The 21,807-nt window shown below is 43.3% G+C and overlaps 1 protein-coding gene across 2 annotated transcripts in view; it reads left to right on the plus strand.

The window, feature by feature from the left end:
• Positions 1–21,807, plus strand: part of ENOX1 (ecto-NOX disulfide-thiol exchanger 1) — a 443,224-nt gene that overhangs the window by 345,403 nt on the left and 76,014 nt on the right. For both annotated transcript variants that reach the window (XM_070942714.1, XM_070942715.1), the window contains exons 10-11: positions 4,832–4,938; positions 19,319–19,439. In XM_070942714.1, the coding sequence (XP_070798815.1) occupies positions 4,832–4,938; positions 19,319–19,439 (228 nt within the window). The remainder of the gene's footprint in view (positions 1–4,831; positions 4,939–19,318; positions 19,440–21,807) is intronic.

Below are 21,807 nucleotides of genomic sequence, written 5' to 3' on the forward strand. Positions count from 1 at the left end.
GATTCCTTCGTGATAACCCTTTCATGGTCTCCTATACTTATTCCAATTAATTTAATAAGGTTATGAAATACAAAACCTGAATCATAAGTATATGCTAATTGGAATATGATTTAGCAGTTGGATTCCCCATACCTAGGATAAGCTGTAAACGTGATGCTTGGCTTAGATATCTGTCACAGACAGTTGATATTAGGGTATTGAGAGGGGTGGATGGGCAGATAATAAAATAACAGAGTTGGAAGGGACCTTAGAAGTCTTCTAATCAACCACCCCGTGATCAAGCAGGAGACCCTGTACCATTTCAGATGAATAGCTTTACAGTCTCTTCTTAAAAACTTCTACTTTTGGAGCATTCACAACTTCTGGTGGCAAGTTGTTCCACTGGTTAATTGTTCTCACTGTCAGGAAATTTCTCCTTAGTTCTAGGTTGCTTCTCTCCTTGATTAGTTTCCATCCATGGCTTCTTGTCCTGCCTTCAGAGATTTTGCTCTCGTCCTTAAGGTGTCTATCCTCTTTCCATCAAATCATCTTCTAATGCTTTTCTGATTGGGCTCTTCATGTAAAGTAGGAAGTAAAATACCTTCCTGCATCATACTTGCCATCTTTTACCTTTATTTTAAAAATGGATTTTACTGTAATTTCTTTGTTTGATGGTTGAGATCCGGGTGGCAGGCAATTTTCATGAATTAAATTAAAAATAAAATTATTACATTACGTTTTACATATACCTTGGGTGCATTAGATTGAAAGTCATTGTTCTATATTTTGCTTGAAAGCTATATAATAATCAGTTATTTCCAGGGATGTTTCCTTAACATTAAAGTTATGGAAAAGTTATCCAGCAGCTCAGTTCTTGTGAACAAGATGGTGGCATTTTGAAGGTAGGAAACAATCATCATCATAATAATAACTTTATTGTCACTGTACGTGTATACACAATATACCCATACAATGAAATTCACTTAACACCCAAAGACCAGGTCCAACACCCATAACAATCCCCAAACACACTCCCACCCACCACAATTCCCCACCCCTACACTACCCAAACATCCACACAACAGACCAAGTAATGCTGTGCAACAGCTCACTGATGGTGGCCCTTTAGTTCATTGTTGAGTGCAATCATAGCTTTGGTATAAAAACTATTCAGAAAACATGTGGTCTGAGTTTTAATTGTTCTGTATCTTCTGCCAGAAGGCAACAGTCCAAAAAGATTGTAAGCAGGATGGGAAGAGTCTCTGAGAATGTTATGCAACTTCTTCAAACAGTGAGATTCGAAGATGTCGTCCAGGGCTGGTAGCTGGAGTCCAATGATATTCTGGACAGTTTTAATGATTCTCTGTAGAGTTTTTTTGTCCGCTACAGAGCTGCTCCCATACCATGCAAGAATGCCGTATGTCAGGACACTCTCAATGGTGCTGTGATAGTAGGACAGAAGTAGATGCTGAGATAGATTTATCTTCCTGAGCATTCTCAGGAAGCACAGCCTTTTCTGTGCCTTCTTCACAAGCATGTTAGCATTCATAGTCCATGAGAGGTCCTCCGAGATATAAGCGCCCAGAAATTTAAAACTACCAACCCTCTCCACCTCCTCACCATTTATGTACAATGGTAAATGTACATCTCTCTTCCTCCTGAAGTCAATTATAAGTTCTTTAGTTTTTTTGGTGTTAAGTGTAAGATTATTTTCTTTACACCACAAATCATCAGCTCTATAAAATAAGTCTGGATGACAATTTTTCCTTTTATAAGGATGGAATTGGTTCTACTCGGTGTTAAAGGAATACAGAAGGTGTATCTTTGTTGCAGCTGTACCTTTAATGTTGAATAGAACCAGTTCCATCCTTATAAAAGGAGAAATTGTCATCCAGGCTTTTTTTATAGGTCTAATGTTGGTGGGATTTCCTATAGTAGAGAATTGTCATTTTTAATTTCTTAGGAAGGGCATCTGCTTTTTGATACAATAAGGCAAGACAGTGAAGTCAGCAGGAAAAAAATAAGATTTTAGAAACATGGCTGAAGGGAGCCCATTTTAAATCTAAGCAGGCTTTAAATTTCAGCCAAGGCACAAACTTTAGAGTTACACAAGTAGTGATTGTTCTGTGCAGCAGTTCCAAAGAAAAGAAAAGAAACTTTGGGAAATCAGAAGTCAGCGGTCAGTATTAAGAACCAAATTGGGGCATCGCACAATCGGCTTGTAAAATTCAAATTGTACATTCCATAGTCCAAGTTTGTAAAATTTGTAAAGCAGTTTGTAAAATTCCATTTGTAAAATCCAAAAAGCACAATCAGTTTATAAAATTCAAATTGCACAGTCGGTTTGTAAAATTCAAATTGCACGCTCCACAGTTCAAGTTTGTAAAATTTGTAAAACGGTTTGCAAAATTCAAATTCCACAGTTCAAGTTTGTAAAATTTGTAAAGCAGTTTGTAAAATACAAAATTGCACAATCGGCTTGTAAAATTCAAATTGTACACTCCACAGTTCAAGTTTGTAAAATTTGCAAAACAGTTTGTAAAATTCAAATTCCACAGTCTAAGTTTGTAAAATTTGTAAAGCAGTTTGTAAAATTCAAATTGCACAATCGGTTTGTAAAATTCAAATTGCATACTCCACAGTTCAAGCAAAAGATATTCAGTTAAATCCTGAATAACCTTCTTAAATCAACACAGAGACAGAGCTTATCATAAAGCTTTATCGGATCATAATTAAAAATGGTGGGGAAGATTTAAAAAAAAATACTTCTGCAGCAATAACACAAACCAGAGTCTTATTGGCATAAAAAGGGGAGAATTCATTTTCCAGAGAAGAGTTTCTCTTAGATATGAGTTTCTTTGCAGATATGAGGATCCCTTCACCAAAGTGAAATACATATGTTTTCTAAATTAACTGTCACAGTTTGCTGCTATTATGAATCTGTCAACTGTGGAACTCCAGAATTTGATTTGCAATATTTTTATTTTAGTTATACGTAATATATGCCTGAGTGACATTTCATTTGCAATTGCTTGGCAATCTCAGATGTTATCTTTTGACTTGAAAATGTAATGTCTAAAAGAGAGAGTGAGAGAGAGAGAAAGAGAAATATTAGAATAAAGAATTGAAGAAAAGAATATGATTTGAGATGTAGACATCTTTTGGACTTCTAATATCTCCCATGTTTCTTATGTAAATTAGCAATATACATATTTAAATTTCAGTGGGACTGTAAAAATCATAAGTTCACTTTAATACTGTAGATCTGCAGTTTGCAAGTATGAGAGATAAGCAGACTTAAAATGTTTCATGGAAGACATTTCCCCACAAGGGAGTTGAAGGGAGACCTCTTCATTTAAAAGGACAGGTAAATGAATGGTGCCATCTTCTTCAGATTAACTCAAGTTCCAATTTAGGAATTAACACTTTCAATAAGAGTATAATCTTGTACGTGTCTACTAAAAAATAAGTCCCATTGAGTCCACCGGGGCATTTTCTTAGGTAAAATAAACAGCTGGCAGAGTCATACTCCACTCAGTTTCAGAGATGCAACTATAGAGGTAGTCAACAGTATTAAGTATCTGGGGGTGCAGATAACTAACAATCTGAACTGGCCTGTCCACACGTCATCCTTAGTGAAGCATGCAAACCAGCATCTGCATTTCCTGCGTCGGATGAGGAGAGCACATCTTTCTCCTTCTGTCCTGGCCACTTTTTACAGAGGCATAATTAAGAGCAGTTTAACAAACTGCATCACTGTTTGGTTTGATGACTGCAGTGCCTCAGATAGAAAGTCCCTACAGAGAGTGGTGAGTACAGTGGAGAAGATTATAGGAAGCTCACTTCCCATTATTCAGGACACTGCTTATAAACGCTATGTGCTTAGAGCTCGAAGCATTGAGAGACCCCACTTCACGGTCTGTTTCTGTTGCTCCTTTCTGGGAGGAGGTTTCAAAGTATTTCTAGCAGATTCTGTAACAGCTTTGTTACTTAGGCCATCCATCCGGTAAACTTGCAAGATTCGTTTTTCTCACCATGTACATGTATACATCCAAACTGGACTGTGTTATTTCTCTGTGTCATAGAATATATGTGGGTATATGCATAATTTTGTATTTATTTACTTTATCGTGTTTATGTAGTGTATATTGGAGGTGCACCCCTTGAGAGCTGTACGCCACGAAATTTCACTTGAATGTATGCCAATTAGTGTACATTCAAAGTGGCAATGAAATTCTTCCAAGTTTTAGAATTACAGCTTCAGAATAGGAATAGCACTTAGACTTACATACCGCTTCATAGTGCTTTTACAGCCCTCTCTAAGCGGTTTACAGAGTCAGCCTCTTGCCCCCAACTATCTGGGTCCTCATTTTACCCACCTTGGAAGGATGGAAGGTTGAGTCAACCTTGAGCTAGTAAGATTTGAACTGCCGAACTGCAGGTAGCTGGCGGTCAGCAGAAGTGGCCTGCAGTACTGCACTCTAACCACTGCGCCACCTTGGCTCCAGAAGCTAAAAAGGGGGTTTCCTATAGTTTCACCTCTAACTTAGCATCTCATGCATACAAGTCAGTACTGTAATAACAACTACGGAAGCCATTAATTGCATGCAAAATTGTCGGTAACCAGGGCGCAATCGGTATAGACTAAAGTTGTGAGGAGAGACTTTGAAGGAGGCGACTTCCAACAGTTCTGAAATGTAAGTACAGAAAAGACACGCGATCGGAAGTCGCGGATGAGGTCATTCCAGCAGTGACGTCATCCGTAGGACTCCTCGTGTCTTTGCTTGGCTTTCCTTTTTTAGCAATCACAACATAAATTGCTTGTCTTGTTTGACTTCCTTGTTCACCAAAGTTGAGCAGATTGTGGCTGTTTTCAACGCCTCCACACGACAAAAAGCTTGGGACCATTTCTCCAAAGCTCAACGGAAGAACATAGATATTTGGCGCAAGCATTCCGAGGTGGGTGAATTTTCCTTTTTTCTGTTTTTTATCCATCATTTCACAGCCTTTGGAACCAAGTGGGGGGAAATGCAAAGGAGCCTGTGCTGGATTGTGCTTTGTTCAGCAGTCTTTCAATTGCCGCAATTGTAGTGTGTAAATGTAATTAAGGATTGTTTCCAGAGTTTCTGCAACGGTTTCTGCAGCTGAAACTCTTGAGGGACAATATCCCTTCCACTAAAACAGCTAATGGAGAGAATTAGCGGAGTCGCCTTAACATTTAGGTTGTAGTCCTGCAGTTAATGAATTCCAAAATGAATGTAATTCATCACAATATTGTTCTAAAGCAGACAAAACTATCGGACAAAGCAGTTTCGTTTCAGAACAAGATTCTTCATCATAAATATTCATAACAAAATAATTGCTAAGGAGATATCGGAAATCCAGATTTCTTATTTCACGAGTATTAGCTTAGGGAAGACAAGGTAATTTTTCCAATTTGACCTTGGACAAAATAAAAGGGAATGTTTTTAATTGTCCACCATCCAAACTTTATAAAATAGGGCACTGCAGCCAGAATTCCACGTTTTTAATCTTTTGAGTCCTATCAAGGGTAGGATTTTTTTAATTGATGCAGTGATAGCAAAATTTAGGAGCTGCAAAGATTTTCTTGAACCCAGACACTATAAGAAAACTGCTTCCTAATCCTAATAAGGGCTCAAGTTCACCTACAGTCCTGCAGAAGTGGGAAAGGAAGTCCTCAGTAAATTATGATAGCTTCCTGACCTTATTTATATATATATATATATATAAGAACATTAAAAAAATGAGCTAGAGGCGCTTTCTTTCAAAGGGCAACTGCACTTCCTTGTTTTGCTTAAAGACATTTCGCTTCTCATCCAAGAAGCTTCTTCAGTTCTGACTGAATGGTGGAGGATGGAAGGATTTATACTCCTTGCAGTCATCTGGTTGTTAGTACTCTTTCTGAGAGCCATTGAAGCCATTTGGAGGCTTATCTACGCCCTTGAGGTCACCTGAATCCTGTAAAATCTGCATTTTTTTCTGGAAATCCGTTCATACTTTGCACCATTCAAAGGACGTCCATCCCAACCTGCACAGTTAAGAAGTTTCTTGATGAGAAACATAACATCTTCAAGCACAACAAAGAAAGCCCAGTTGCCTTTCGAAAGAAAGCACCTTCAGGACAACATTGACATGGATGACAGAATTTCCGTAGCCATTAGACAAATGTAGATTTCATGGGGTTATGAGCCAACGTGGGCCTTCCAAGGCAGATGAGATTCAACCAGTGGCCATGTCTAGATGCTGTCAAGTTTAAACCTACATCTGAGGCCAGGGACTTGAACAGCACAGAATGACAGAAGTCAGAAGCATCTGCAAGGAAGTCTGTAGAGATTCTCCATCATCCAGGTCATGGTTGTCCCAAAGGTGCTTTGTTTCAGGAGGCAACTGGACCTTCTTGTTTTTTTCTTTCCTTGAAGATGTTTCGCTTCTCATCCAAGAAGCTTCTTCAGCTCTGACTAGATGGTGGGGAATGGAAGGATTTAGGTTCCTTGCAGACTGCTGGTCATTTGCACTCTTTTTAGAGAGTCGTTGAGGCAACTTGAAGGTTTATCTGTGTCCTCAGGGTCACCTCAATGGTGCAAATGGTTCCTGTAGTCTGCAATTTTTCCTCTGGAAATCCATTCCTACTCCCAACACCATTTGAAGGGTGTTCATCCCACAGCTGACCCTGAGGACACAGAGAAACCTCCAAGTGGCCTCAATGACTCTCTCAAAGGATGCAAATGACCATCTGTCTGCAAGAAGTGTAAATCCTTCCCTTCCCCACCATCCAGTCAGAGCTGAAGAAGCTTCTTGGTTGAGAAGCAAAACGTCTTCAAGGAAAGAAAAAAGAAGGAAGTCCAGTTGCCTCCTGGAAAAAAAAAACACCTTTGGGACACCTGCATGAAAGGAACACGATCGGCAGGTTGGTAGATAGAGCATTGTGGTGGGACAGACGATTTTTGAACTTACGGGTGAAGGTGGTACAAAATGCAATAGAGTTTGCAAGTCAGTGCTCATCCCCTATCTTGTCTATTTGATGTCCAATCTGAAGAGACCAGTGATAGGACATGAGGTATCGGACAGAAGGAGGGGACTCAGAATCATACCCTCGTAAGTAGGTATGATAGCCAGGGTCACTAAGGAGATACATCCTGAGTTTAAACATTTGATTATGCCTAGCAATAGAGGAGAACCAGAAGCAGGGAGATTTGGGGACGTGGAAGGACGAAAGAATGGAAAAATCAAATTCAATCCAGCCTAAACATCTGGATTTTCTTCAATGCATGTGCATGATGAGAAATCAAGGAAGAAGAATCATTTTTCCTACATCCCTTTTGAGAGAGAGAGAGAGAGAGAGAATGAATGAGAATTCCCTACATGTTTAATTTATTGATCATATTATGCAAATATGTCTTGGCTCATTTTCTTGGATTCATGTGCTCTGCATGTAGATGATTTCCTGCATTTCTGGCTGTGGCTTAGTTGTGGCCTGGGTTGTGTTGTGATCCATGCATCAGGCTTAATGCCATGTATGAATGATGGTTTTTGGGATCAGGGCACTTTGTAAATGTATGCAACAGCTACACCCTTCCCATAGATAAAGGGTTGACCTTGGATGAACCCCAAGATAGATACTAGCGGTTCTTTCAATTGAGAGGCAAACACAACTGAGAGAGACATGCCACTGTCTCTCTGGCATCCTTCACTGGCACCACAGAGAGAGAGAGAGAGAGAGAGAGAGAGAGAGAGAGAGAGAGAGAGAGAGAGAGATGATGATGATGATGATGATGATGATGATGATGATGATGATGATGATAGATAGATGATAGATAGATAGATAGATAGATAGATAGATAGATAGATAGATAGAGTAGATACAGTAGATACAGTAGATAGATAGAAGAGAAAGACAGATAAGCATCTGGTTTTTGAGTGCCATAGCAGAGGTCTTTGGTGCTCCTTGAACTTGGTTATTTACTTGCAGATGTTTCATTACCCAAGTAGGTAACATCATCAGAACACCAGAAAGAGATGAGATGAGATGAGATGAGATGAGATGAGATGAGATGAGATGAGATGAGATGAGATGAGATGAGATGAGATGAGATAGATAGATAGATGGATGGATAAATGATAGATTGATAGAGATAGAGATAGATAGATAGAGATGATAGGTAGGTAGGTAGGTAGGTAGATATAGAGATGGATGGATGGATGGATGGATAAAGGATAGATAGATAGACATAGAGATAGATAGATAGATAGATAGATAGATAGATAGATAGATATAGGGATGGATGGATAAAGGATAGATAGAGATAGAGATAGATATGGATGGATGGATGGATGGATGGATGGATGGATGGATGGATGGATGGGAGATAGATATGGATGGATGGATGGATGGATGGATGGATGGATGGATGGATGGATTGATAAAGGATAGATAGATAGCGGATCTATCCATAAAGGATAGATAATAGATGATAGAGAGAAACAGAAAGACATATGAGAGAGAGAGAGAGAGAGAGAGAGAGAGAGAGAGAGAGAGAGAGAGAGAGAGAGAGATAATAGAGACAGAATGTGTGTGTGTGTGTGTAGAGAGAGAGAGAGAGGTGATTGGTAGATAGATGGATAGATAGATGATAGAGAGAAACAGAAAGACATATTACAGAGAGAGAGAGAGAGAGGCAGTGTCTGTATAGACAGACAGACAGGAGAGAGGGAGAGAGAGAGAGGGGGGGAGGGAGGGAGGGAGAGAGAGAGAGAGAGAGAGAGAGAGAGAGAGAGAGAGAGAGAGAGATCTGCTTTTTTGGCCCCCGTGTGCCACAATAACCTGGCGTGTGTCACACTGTACTTTTTGTCGTAAAGTAAGTAAGAACCATTTCCTTGTCCCAGCCCTTCATTTTTATTTTTTTTTCCTAAAAAAATAAAAAATAAAAAGCAGTACCAGGCAATGCATCCATTTACTGAGTGCTCTCTCGGTGCATTGTTAACACCGCAGTCCTTTTCTTGTTTCCTTGCCTAACAACAAAAACGCTGTGTGGAGGTAAGAGTTGTTTATTGAATTATGGTGTCTCTGGGCTTATAACCATGACGCTGCATGCTTCAAGATATCATTGTGCTGGAGTCCAAATCCTTGAGGGGACCTTCGGAGCGCCCTGACTAAATAAATAATGGATTGAATAAGGAAACCGTTGGATGCGATATCTGCATGAATTAAAAATAAAGAACCTTTTATTATCACTGCCTGTTACGATGTAGATGATCTACGATGTTTTCGGGGGTTATTCATAAATGAATAGACCCGAATGCCAAAAAAACAGGCAAAGGAGGTTTTTTTTTTTTATTAACCAGGCTGCTATTTCCCTAATATTGAAGATATATTCCATTAACACTGAAATTTATCTGATATATACACACACACACACACACATGCTACATTGAAAATATTCTTAACATTTAAATATTTAATATGCCACGATGCGTTCAAAGGCGTTCCGTTTTTCTTTTCTGCAAACCATCCTTGAATTTTTAACGATGGTTTTATTCCCCTGTCCCTTGCTTTTCTCTTTTTTAAAAGTAATAAAGCTGTATAAAACAAAATGCTCTTTCCAAAACAAGGCACATGTCTACCCTTCCACTGTTCCTACGTCCCATCAACTCTCTCTCTGATTTGGAAAGAGAGCCAGTTTGGTTGAGGCACCAGGCTAGAAACTGGGAGATGGTGAGTTCTAGTCCCCCCTTAGGTACGAGAGCCAGCTGGGTGATTTGGAGTCAATCACCGGGAGACTGAGAGTTCTAGTCCCGCCTTAGCACGAATGCTAGCTGGATGACTTTGGGCCAATCACCAGGAGACTGAGAGTTCTAGTCCCGCCTTAGCACGAATGCCAGCTGGATGACTTTGGGCCAATCACCGGGAGACTGAGAGTTCTAGTCCCGCCTTAGCACGAATGCCAGCTGGATGACTTTGGGCCAATCACTGGGACACTGAGAGTTCTAATCCCGCCTTAGCATGAAAGCTAAGGTGACTTTGGGCCAATCTCTAGGTGTGATGACCCGGAGCATGGCACGAAAGCAACACAACCAGAGAACAGGTCTAACTCCCCCTTTATTGCTCCATCTGTGCCCCAAACGTTTCCACATTCACTACAAGTCCTGGACCAAAGCTCTCACATGCACCTTCAGAAGCCTCTGGCAGCAAGTAGTCCAGTAAACCAGGTTAGCCCAAACATTAACCAGGGCCAGCAGTCCAATAAGCCAGGTTTGCAAAACAGTAACCAGAGCAAGAAGTTCAGCGAAGCAGGCAAACTGACAAGCCCCACAAGACAGTGTATAGCAATTTCCAGGCGTTGGCAAGTGTCCACAGATTCAATGCTTGTTCCAGACAAATGCCCCTCCCACTGGAACCTCCTTACATCTCAGTCCCCAGGTGTGCCTTGTGAAGGGGGGGTGGGGCACTCTTCTCCCTCGTAGCCGGCTCAATCTGCGTTGTTCTAGCCATCTCTCTTTCCTCCTTGCTCTCGGATCAGGAGGAGGTAGTCCTTGCTCTTCTACTGAGCTCTCCTCATCTGCAGGTCTTAGTAATTCAGGAAAGCCTTGCCTGGACTGACTCTGCCCTTCCCCAGTTTCCTCCAAGGCCAATGGAGCCAGCCTCTTAATCTCTGTCAGTTCTTGTTCCAGCTCATCTTCCCCCACAGATTCAGACTCCAGTGGGAGGCATGACACTAGGGATGGTGAGTTCTAGTCCTGCCTAAGGTATGAGAGCCAGCTGGGTGATTTGGGGCCAATCACCAGGAGACTGAGAATTCTAGTCCTGCCTCAGCTATGAAAGCCAGTTTGGGAACTTTGGGCCAAATCACTAGGGGTGGTGAGTTCTAGTCCTACCTTAAGCATGAGAGCCATCTGGGTGATTTGGGGCTGATCACTGGGACACAGTGAGTTCTAGTCCCACTTTAGGCACGAGAGCCAGCTGGGAGACTTTGGGCCAGTCACCAGGAGACCATGAGTTCTAGTCCCACTTTAGGCATGAGAGCCGGCTGGATGACTCTGACAATCACCGGGACACAGTGAGTTCTAGTCCTGCCTTAGGCACGAGAGCCAGCTGGGAGACTTTGGACCAATCACCAGGAGACCATGAGTTCTAGTACAACTTTAGGCATGAGAGCCAGCTGGATGTCTCTGGACAATCACCGGGACACAGTGAGTTCTAGTCCCACCTTAGCACGAGAGCCAGCTGGATGTCTCTGGACAATCACCGGGACACAGTGAGTTCTAGTCCCGCCTTAGGCACGAAAGCCAGCTGGGTGACTTTGGACCAGTCCCTTTTTCTCTCAACCCAACTCACCTCACAGTTTTGACGTGGGGAAAATAGGAGGAAGAAGGTATGTTGAATCTGTCCGCCGCCTTGAGTTATTTGTAAGAATAATTAAGGTGAGAATGAAATTTTTAAAAAATAGATGAAAATAAAAATAAATAAAGATGGGACGGCAGGCAAAACACCTCAGGAAGGTGTGAGGTTAAAGGAGGCGCCATTATGCTGAACTGTGGCTTCCAAAAGGCTGCGGCCTGAATGCAAAGTCTCTTGATTTGCATGCTTAGGAAGTTGTCGGAGATTTGTGTAAATTGGGTTGCTTTATTGATTTGCAGAGCACAGGTTAATAAGAAATCCAGAGGAAACTCCGTGGCCTCTTAGCGGAGAGAGAATACGAGGCTGACTTTTGAAAACGCGGAAGAAACTTTGCTTCCTGGAATACTTCCTGGAATGTCTCTGGAGATTCTCAGTCATCCAGGTCAAAGTTGTCCCAAAGGTGCTTTTTTTCTTTTTCTTTTTCCTTTTCAAGAGGCAACTGGACTTCCTGGTTTTTCTCTGAAGAGGTTTTGCCTCTCATGCAAGAAGCTTCTTCAGTTCTGACTGAAGGGTGGAGGATTTATATTCCTTGCAGACAGCTGGTCATTTGCATCCTTTTGGAGAGTCCTTGAGGCCACTTGGAGGTTTCTTTCTGTCCTCAGGGACACCTGAGTGGTGCAAATGGGTATGTTGCTGAAAAGATTGTGTTGTAAAGCTGTGCTTTCTGCAGGATATTTTCAGCCCGGTGTCCCTTCACTGCTCAAGACAGGTGGAGACTGTTGGGGATGAGTCTGTGTTGTCTCCATCTCAAACTGAAGTGCAAATGGTTTCTGTAGTCTGCAATTTTTTGGAAATCCGTTCATACTCCCAAAGCACAAAGCTAAATGTCTGTGGAGTTTCTCAGTCCTCCAGGTCTCGGTTGACCCAAAGGTGTTTTTTTTTCAGGAGGCAACTGGACTTCCATTGTTTTTCTTTGAAGACATTTCGCTTCCCATCCAAGAAGCTTCTTCAACTCTGACCAGATGGTGGGGAAGCATTTATATTCCTTGCAGTCTGCTGGTCATTTGCATTCTTTTACAGCAGAGATCTTCAAACTTGGGAGCTTTAAGACTTGTGGACTTCAACTCCCAGAATTCTCCAGCTGGCTGGCTGGAGAATTCTGGGAGTTGAAGTCCACAAGTCTTCAAGCGGCCAAGTTTGAAGACCTCTGCTTTAGAGAGTCAGATGAACGGATTTCCAGAAAAATTGCAGACAACAGGAATAATTTGCGCTGCAGTTTGAGATGCAGACAACACAGACACCATGACAGCCAGTGCGTATCTTCAACAGTGAAGGGACACCGGGCAGAAAACATCCTGCAGAAAGCACAGCTCCACAACACGGTCCTTTCAGCAGTTCCAAGAAGGTGCTACACACCCATTTGCACCACTCAGGTGACCCTGAGGACACAGAGAAACCTCCAAGTAGCCTCAAGGACCCTCTAAAACAGTGTTTCTCAACCTTGGAAGCTTGAAGATGGGTGGACTTCAACTCCCAGAATCCCCCAGCCAGCGCTGGGGGATTGAAGTCCACCCATCTGTTCTGTCCCCATCTCACACATGCACACAAACAGTCAGCCAGGAGTTAAAATAAACTTGCAGACAATAATTTCCTTTGATAACAGAATTGGCAGCAACCCGGTAGCTGCTTGCCAAAAACTTTACTCACAGAGGGAGATGTTCCTCCTCCATCAGATAAACCAAAATAAATTCACAAAGCCAAAGAATTGTCAAGTCCAGTCCATAATAAATCCAAGGAAGACAGATAACGAAGTTCCAGAGACACAGTATGACTTGCTAGCTGTTCAGTTTTGTCCGTCACAAAGTCTGAATGGCCACCACACCCCCTTTTATCCCCTGTGGGGTGTGGTCCAGTGACTCAGCTTAAGCTCTGGCACGCCTCCTTCTCTGCTGCGTGCGCTTGACTTTCCAACGCTGGCAGGATCCAGCCAAGACTTATCTCCATCGCTGTCTAACTGCGGCTGCTCAGAGATGCCTGGCTCCTGGCTTATCTCTTCTCCTTTGGGAGACACCTGAGGCATTGCCAGAGAGAAGGGTCCTGCAAAGGGAGGCCTTGCCAACTCCTCTCCTTCACTTTCGGAGTCTTCTCCCTCAGATAAGACGGGCTCGGGGGTCGGAGTCACAACACCATCTTCAAGCTACCAAGGTTGAGAAATGCTGCTCTAAAAGGATGCAAATGACCAGCTGTCTGCAAGGAGTATAAATCCTTCCATCCTTCACCATCCAGTCAGAGCTGAAGAAGCTTCTTGGATGAGAAGTGAAACATCTTCAAAGAAAAAACAAAGTCCAGTTGCCTCCTGAAAAAAGCACCTTTGGGACAACCACGACCTGGATGACGGAGAATCTCTACAGACTTTGAGCTATGCAATTTGGGATAAGCACCCTCGGAATAGTGTGGGAGTAGGAATGGATTTCCAGAGGAAAAAACTTACAGACTACAGGAACTATTTGCACCACTCAGGTGACCCTAAGGACACACAGAGAAACCTCCAAGTGCTTCAACGACCCTCTAAAAGGATGCAATTGACCGGCTGTCTGCAAGGAGTATAAACCCTTCCATCCTTCACCATCCAGTCAGAGCTGAAGAAGCTTCTAGGGTGAGAAGCGAAATGTCTTCAAGGAAAAACCAGAAAGTCCAGTTGCCTCTTGAAAAAAAAAAAAAAAAACTTTGGGACTTCCTGGATATGCACCAAGACAAATTCCTTGTGTGTCCAATCACACTTGGCCAATGAAAAGTTCTATTCTATTCTATTCTATTCTATTACACTGACAGGAAGACCACAAAGGACAATTTTTAATATTAAGAGATGAAAAAGCAATGGTCACAGTGCTTTAAAAAAATAATAAAAAAGAGTCAGTTTCATGGAAGGGAAAAACACCTTCTAGCTAAAGTTGGTACCGTATTTGTCGTATCATCAATCTACCAAAAGGGACGCAGTGGCTCAGTGGCTAAGACGCTGAGCTTGTTGATCGAAAGGTTGGCAGGTCAGCTGTTCGAATCCCTACTGCTGCGTGATGGGGTGAGCTCCCATGACTTGTCCCAGCTTCTGTCAACCCAGCAGTTCGAAAGCAGGTAAAAAAGGCAAGTAGAAAAATAGGGACCACCTTTGGTGGGAAGGGAACAGCGTTCCGTGCACCTTTGGCGTTGAGTCATGCCGGCCACATGACCACGGGGACGTCTTCGGACAGCACTGGCTCTTCGGTTTTGAAACGGAGATGAGCACCGCCCCCTAGAGTCAGGAATGACAAGCACATATGTTACCTTTACCTTTATTTTTACAATCTACCAAGAACAACAGAAGCAACAAACAACACCTGAAAATTCTCCCCAAACAAATTTGGGGTGAAATTCATTGCATCCCCAGAAGCAGTTAAGTCTTTCCCCTCTTTGTCAAATTTCCATTTGACAAATTTCCAACAAAAACATAGGGCTTGTGAATCTTCCAAGTAAGTAGAAGTCCTTCTTTCGCTCAAGGCCAAGGCTCTCCAAACTTGGCCACTTTAAGATTTGTGAACTTCAACTTCCTTAATTCCATAATTTCTCAGCCAGCCATGGAATTATGGGGCGTTGAAGTCCACAAGTCTTAAAGTGGCCAAGTTTGGAGACCCCTCTTGCTCAAGGCAAAGCTTCCAAATTCATGAAGTCAGTTAGGTACTTCTTGGTCTCTTAACTTAGAGGCCTCCAACTCATGTTCTCTTCTTCCTTCTGAGATGATTCTCACTCCAATCACACAATGCTTTGGCCCTCTCCCCACTTCTAGGTCCCATGGCTCCCTGATAGATGTCCATCCTTGCGATAAACTAATCAGGCAATTATTTAGGTCTGTCTCCATGTTGGAAGTGCCTCCATTCATAAGAAATTTGAATTGTGGGGGACATATGTGTACAGTAGTGGCCAAAATTGTGGAAACCTTTTGGGAAAAGTGTATTTTTGAGGTTTGATGACTAATAACATCCCATTTTTTGGGAGTTTCAAGATAATCCTATTCCACTTCAATGAATGGCCTGGGAATAGCCCAGATCTTCACCCAATGGAAAATCTATGGAGACAACTAAAGAAACTGGTTAGTCAGAAATGACCCAGCAATAAAACCCAGTTAATAGAAGCCATCCTTCAATCTTGGTTCCACATGATAACAGCTGCAGAACTCAAAGACTTGGTTCACTCCATGGGAAGACATTGTAAGGCCGTCATTCATGCTAAAGGTTACCCAAATAAGTATTAACTGACATGGGGATCATTTTTGTATATCTCATTTTTCCTGCATGTTTCACTTTTCTTCTTTATACCATAACTGCTATTCTAATAGCAAATCCTTCATAAAAGTTATTGTGTTACATTCTTGATTAAATGATCTTTCCATTGATATATAATTTTATGGTACTACTAAAAAAAAAAGTGGTGTTATTAGCTAGTTTTAGAAAATACATTTTTCCCAAAAGGTTTCCACAATTTTGGCCACTACAGGTAGTCCTCGACTTACAATGGTTCATTTAGTGACCGTTCAAAGTTACAACAGCATTGAAAAAAGCGACTTATGACCGTTTCCCCCACTTACAACCATTGCAACATCGCCATGGTCACATGATCAGAAGTTGGACTCATATTTATGACAGTTGTGTCATGTGATCCCTTTTTGCAATCTTCTGAGAAGCAACGGGAAAGCCAGTTTCACTTAACAACCGGGTTACTAATGGCAGCAATTCATTTAATAACTGTGGCAAGAAAGGGCATAAAACGGGGCAAAATTCAACTCAACCAATGTCTCGGCAACTAAAATGTCGGGTTGTCCATTGTGGCCGTAAATCGAGGACTACCTGTGTTACATTCTAGGTACATCTGTCTGTGATGAACAGATCTGTTGCCTGCACCAGACACTTCCTGACATCTCTGGAACAGAACGCAAATTGGATTTATGGCCCTAATAAATGGCAGAACTCTTCTTGAGTTTCCAAGGCCTCCTTTGTAAAACTTCCATCCATCAGCTTCAACACTTCTGTTGTGATTAAAGGCAGAGCACGCCCAGAGGATAATGGATTACATTTATTGATAAACACTGGATGCATCTGTCCAACAAATTATTTGAGTCGCTCATTAATTGCGAGGAATAAAATGGCACATTTCTCGACCGAATTTACTCCTCAGAAGTCACTTCTCTTCCTTCTTCCAAAGATTTAATATCAGCTCCCTGGGAATTGGCCTTGGATAGAAAAATTAGCTGTCTCTGGACCCAAAAGTGTTACACTCATCACTGGTGTATATCCTAATGTTCCAGATGACACTATTATTAGACTAAAAGGGAATTGTCTCAATCTCTGGTCACCACACTATAAAAAAGATGTTGAGACTCTAGAAAGAGTGCAGAGAAGAGCAACCAAGATGATGAGGGGACTGGAGGCTAAAACATACGATGAACGGTTGTAGGAACCAGGCCTGGCTAGTCTAGTGAAGAGAAGGACCTGGGGAGACATGAGAGCATCTTCCAATATTTGAGGGGCTGCCACAGAGAGGAGGGGTCAAGCTATTTTCCAGGTCAGACAAGGAACAATGGATGGAAACTGATCAAGGAGAGATTCAACCTAGAAATAAGGAGAAATTTCCTGACAGTGAGAACAATCAACCCATGGAACAGAAGTTGCCTTCAGAAGTTGTGGGAGCTTCATCCCTGGAAGCTTTCAAGAAGAGACTGGACTGCCATCTGTCAGAAATGGTGTAGGGTCTCCTGCTTGGGCGCGGGGTTGGACTAGATGACCTACAAGGTCCCTTGCAACTCCGTTATTCTGTAATCTTCCTTGTGCCAGCGTTAAGGAAGGTAGCCATAATGTCACCTCCTTTTCTGAGAAGGCGGAGAAAACTCAATATATGGACCACAGTTACACGTTCATGTGCTGTCTTTCCTGTTGGGTTATTTCTGTCAAGATTGGCTTTTCAGCCCCAACAATTATTTCATAAATGGATGATATAAGCCTTAGGCCTTCAATCTCTGTGATACAGTAATAGGTTTGTTCTGATACGAACTAATTTTTGAAGCACTGACTCCTCTCATTCAAGGTCACAGAAAATAGATCAGGTCATAGTTTAAACAGGAAGAATTTATTTCAAAAATTATGCACACTTTCAAATGGCTCAACCTGAAGCAAACGCTTTGGCCTTAACATCCCACACAGGATCTGTTCTTGCTGCAAAGTTCAAACGGAGCTCTCTTTTTTTTAAAAAAGTCATTTAAATCTTAAAGGTCATATAGTACAATGATTACTATACTTAATCATAGTTACCACTGGGAAAGTGTGAGGATCCGGGACCAAGCTAAGTCCAAAAACGCTAGAGTATTCCTGAAAGCCCATCATACTGACAAATCGGCCATCAACAGGCACATAGAAATAAGCAACACCTACATGTCATTCAAAAGAATAGCAGAAGAGAATAACAAAATTGGAAGGGATCTTGGAGGTCTTTGAGTCCAACCAGTGGTGAAATCTGAACCGGTTTGCTACCGGTTCGCTGGCTGAGCGTGCGTGCTGCATGCCTAAAGGCAAACTGGTAGTAAAAAATGCTACTGGTTCAGTCAAACCGGTGTTTCTGACGATCAGCTGGGTGACAATCAGCTGTGATGCGCGATTTATATTAGCTAGAATCGTCGGATTTCCTGCTTTCTAGCTAATCTAAATCACGTGGCACAGCGGATTCCCCCTCCCCTCGCTGTTCTACTTACCTCTGCAGACTCGGAAGGCTTCAAAATGTTCCTTTTATAGTGCTGTGCGGGTGTGCCTCAGGCGCACATGCGCGCACGCTCGGTAGCAGACTCACAGAACCGGTAGCAGACTTCAGAGGATTTCACCCCTGAGTGAAAGGCCACACCTTGGGGAACGTATGGCGTCCTTTTATACCTTCAGAGACATCAGCTTAGTACCTAATTCTGGCCCCCTGGCCCATGCCTTCCTTTGGCAGTGCAGCAAGGAACAGGGGGGCTGAGTGCTTAGCAACACAGGTATTTGCCCCATGGAACCCTGCCAAACCATGACATACCCTGCTTCTTGAGATTTCCATTTTCCATTTTATTGAATGGAGTATCAATATTCCACCAGGCACAGAGTTGTACAAAAAAAACAAGATAGCAGATCACTGGTAGAAGCAATTCCAATTCTTAGCAAAGCAATTCTTACAGAAGCAAAACAGCAAGTCAAACCAATTCTACTGACCCTACTATTACGTCCTACTAATTCTACCTAATTGTATTATTATTATTATGTCCCTTCAAATTAAATTATTTATTTTTATTTATTTTATTTAATTTGTATACCGCCCTTCTCCAACAGGACTCAGGGAGGTGAACAGCCATGATAAAACATAACGTATAAAATTTAAAAGCCATTTAAAAACATTAAATAATTTGGCTATCCAATTAAAACAACCCGGGTTAAAACCAATTACAAATTAAAATTGAAGGGATGGGATCAAGCCAGCCTGGCTAGGTGAAAAAGATGTGTTTTCAGGGCCCGATGAAAAGTCCGGAGGTCTGGTATCGTGCGTATCTCTGGGGACAGGTCGTTCCAGAGGGCAGGTGCCGCCACAGAGAAGGTTCTCCCCCTGGGGGTCGCCAGCCGACATTGTCTGGCCGACAGCACCCTGAGGAGGCCCTCTCTGTGGGAGCGTACTGGCCGGTGGGAGGCTATTGGCGGGAGAAGGTTGTCTCGTAAATACCCCGGCAATTAGCGTGAAACTTAAACCTAACGTCACCAAGGCAGAACATCCTCATTTGAAACTGGACATTAACAATGCATCTCCATCAGAAGGGCCAAATCAAACGTTGTTTTTTAATTAACTGGACCAACCGGTACGTAGCAACTTTCAAAGGGAGCGAATTTTGCTTCAACCAGGACTAATGAAGTAAGTTTTGGATTTTGTTGTGTTTTTTTGTTTTAGGAACTCAGGAACGCGCACAGCGAGCAGCTGATGGGGATCAGAAGAGAAGAAGAGATGGACATGTCGGACGACGACAGCGATGAAAATCCCAGTAATAAGAAGCTGAGGATGGAGGATTCAGGTAAAATTCCAATTCCTTGCCTCTTTTTATTTATTTATTTATTTATTTATTTATTTATTAGATTTTTATACCGCCCCCTCTCCCGAAGGACTCGGGGCGGTGCACAGCCAAAGTTAAAAACATACAATATAAACAATTAAAATACGTTTAAAACAGAATTAAATCTAAAATGGCTCCCCAATTTAAAATGCCTTACCCATACCCCTATAAAAAGACGAATTTAAAATTTAAAAATTTAAAATTTCCACATTTAAAAAGGGGGGAGATTTAGGCCAGGCCAGCTTGGTAAAATAGAAAAGTCTTAAGCGCGCGGCGGAAGGTGCGCAGATCCGGGATCCTACGTATCTCCGGGGGGAGCTCGTTCCAAATCGTAGGTGCCCCCACAGAGAAGGCTCTCCCCCTAGGGGCCGACAGCCGACATTGTTTGGCCGACAGCACCCGGAGGAGCCCCTCTCTATGGGAGCGTACTGGCCGGTGGGAGGCTATTGGTGGTAGCAGGCGGTCCCGTAAATAACCAGGTCCTAAGCCATGGAGCGCTTTAAAGGTGATAACCAGAACCTTGAAGCGCACTCGGAAGACCACCGGGAGCCAGTGCAGCTCGCGCAGGAGAGGTGTCACATGGGAACTCCATGTCGCTCCCATCACCACCCGCGCGGCCGCACTCTGCGCCAGTTGGAGCCTCCGAGTGCACCTCAAGGGGAGCCCCATGTAGAGAGCGTTGCAGTAATCCAGACGAGAAGTAACGAGGGCATGAGTGACTGTGTGTAGGGAGTCCCGATCTAGATCAGGCGAACCTGATGAAAAATCCTCCCGGACACGGCCGTCACATGCTCTTCTAACGACAGCCGTGAATCCAGGAGGACACCCAAGTTGCGAGCCCTATCCGTGGGGGCCAATGATTCGCCCCCAATAGTCAGCGATGGCATTAGCTGACTATATCGGGACGTCGGAAACCACAGCCACTCGGTCTTGGATGGGTTGAGCCTGAGCCTGTTCCTCCCCATCCAGATCCGTACGGCCTCCAGGCACTGGGACATCACTTCAAGGGCATCGTTGGGGTGATCCGGGGTGGAGATGTACAGCTGGGTGTCGTCAGCGTACTGATGGTACTCCACCCCAAAACCACGGATGATCTCGCCCAGCGGCTTTACATAAATGTTGAACAAAAGGGGCGAGAGGACCGATCCCTGCGGCACCCCACATATGAGGGGCCTCGGGGTCGACCTCTGCCCCCCTGTCAACACAGACTGCGACCGGTCGGAGAGAAAGGAGGAGAACCACCTTAGTACGGTGCCTCCCACCCCCAACTCTTCCAACCGGTGCAGCATGATACCATGGTCGATGGTATCAAAAGCCGCTGAGAGATCTAACAGGACCAGGACAGAGGAGCAGCCCCTGTCCCGAGCCCTCCAGAGATCATCAACCAACGCGACCAATGCCGTTTCCGTGCTGTATCCAGGCCTGAAACCCGACTGGAACGGATCCAGATACGACGCTTCATCCAGGTACTGGGGAAGCTGTCCCACAACCACACTCTCAACAACCTTCGCCACAAAACGAAGGTTGGAGACTGGACGATAATTAGCCAATATTGCCGGGTCCAGGGAAGGCTTCTTGAGGAGGGGCCTCACCACCGCCTCCTTAAGGGCGGCGGGGAAGACACCCTCACCCAATGAAGCATTTATAATCCCCTGGAGCCAGCCTCGCGTCACCTCCCGGGAAGCCAGTACTAACCAGGAGGGACACGGGTCCAACAAACATGTGGTCGCGTTCAATCTACCCAGAATCCTGTCCACGTCATCTGGGGTCACAGGATCAAACTCATCCCAGATAACAGTCTCAAGACCTGCCTCCGTCACTCTCGCTGGATCTACCCAGTCAGAGTCCAGACCTTCCCGAATCTGAGTGATTTTGTCATACATTTTATTTCTGAAACATAGCTAGTCCTCGATTTACGGCCACAATCCTTTTCTCAGGGTTCAAAAAAGGCCGGAAGTTGGTTGCAAGCAAGGACTATGGGTTCCATCTTGAATTTATTTTTGACTTTCCTCTTTGTGGATACACCTGGAAGGGATGTGTGTGCAGGTAATCCTCGACTTACAACCACAACTGAGGCCAACATTTCTGTTGCTAAGTGAGATATTCACTTAGTGAGTTTTGCCCCACTTTACGACCTTACTTGACACAGTTGTTAAATGAATCTGGATTCCCCGTTGACTTTGCTTGTCAGAAGGCCGCAAATGGGGATCACGTGACCCTGGGACATTGCAACCGTCATAAATATGAGTCACTTGCCAAGCGTCCCAATTTGGGGGCAGATTCAGGTAAAATTGCAATACCTTCCCTCTTTATTTCTGAAACACACAAG

Source organism: Pituophis catenifer, unplaced genomic scaffold (genome assembly GCF_029215685.1).
Source record: "Pituophis catenifer annectens isolate HBS135680 unplaced genomic scaffold, rPitCat1.0.hap2 SCAF_4, whole genome shotgun sequence".
Lineage (NCBI taxonomy): Eukaryota > Metazoa > Chordata > Lepidosauria > Squamata > Colubridae > Pituophis > Pituophis catenifer.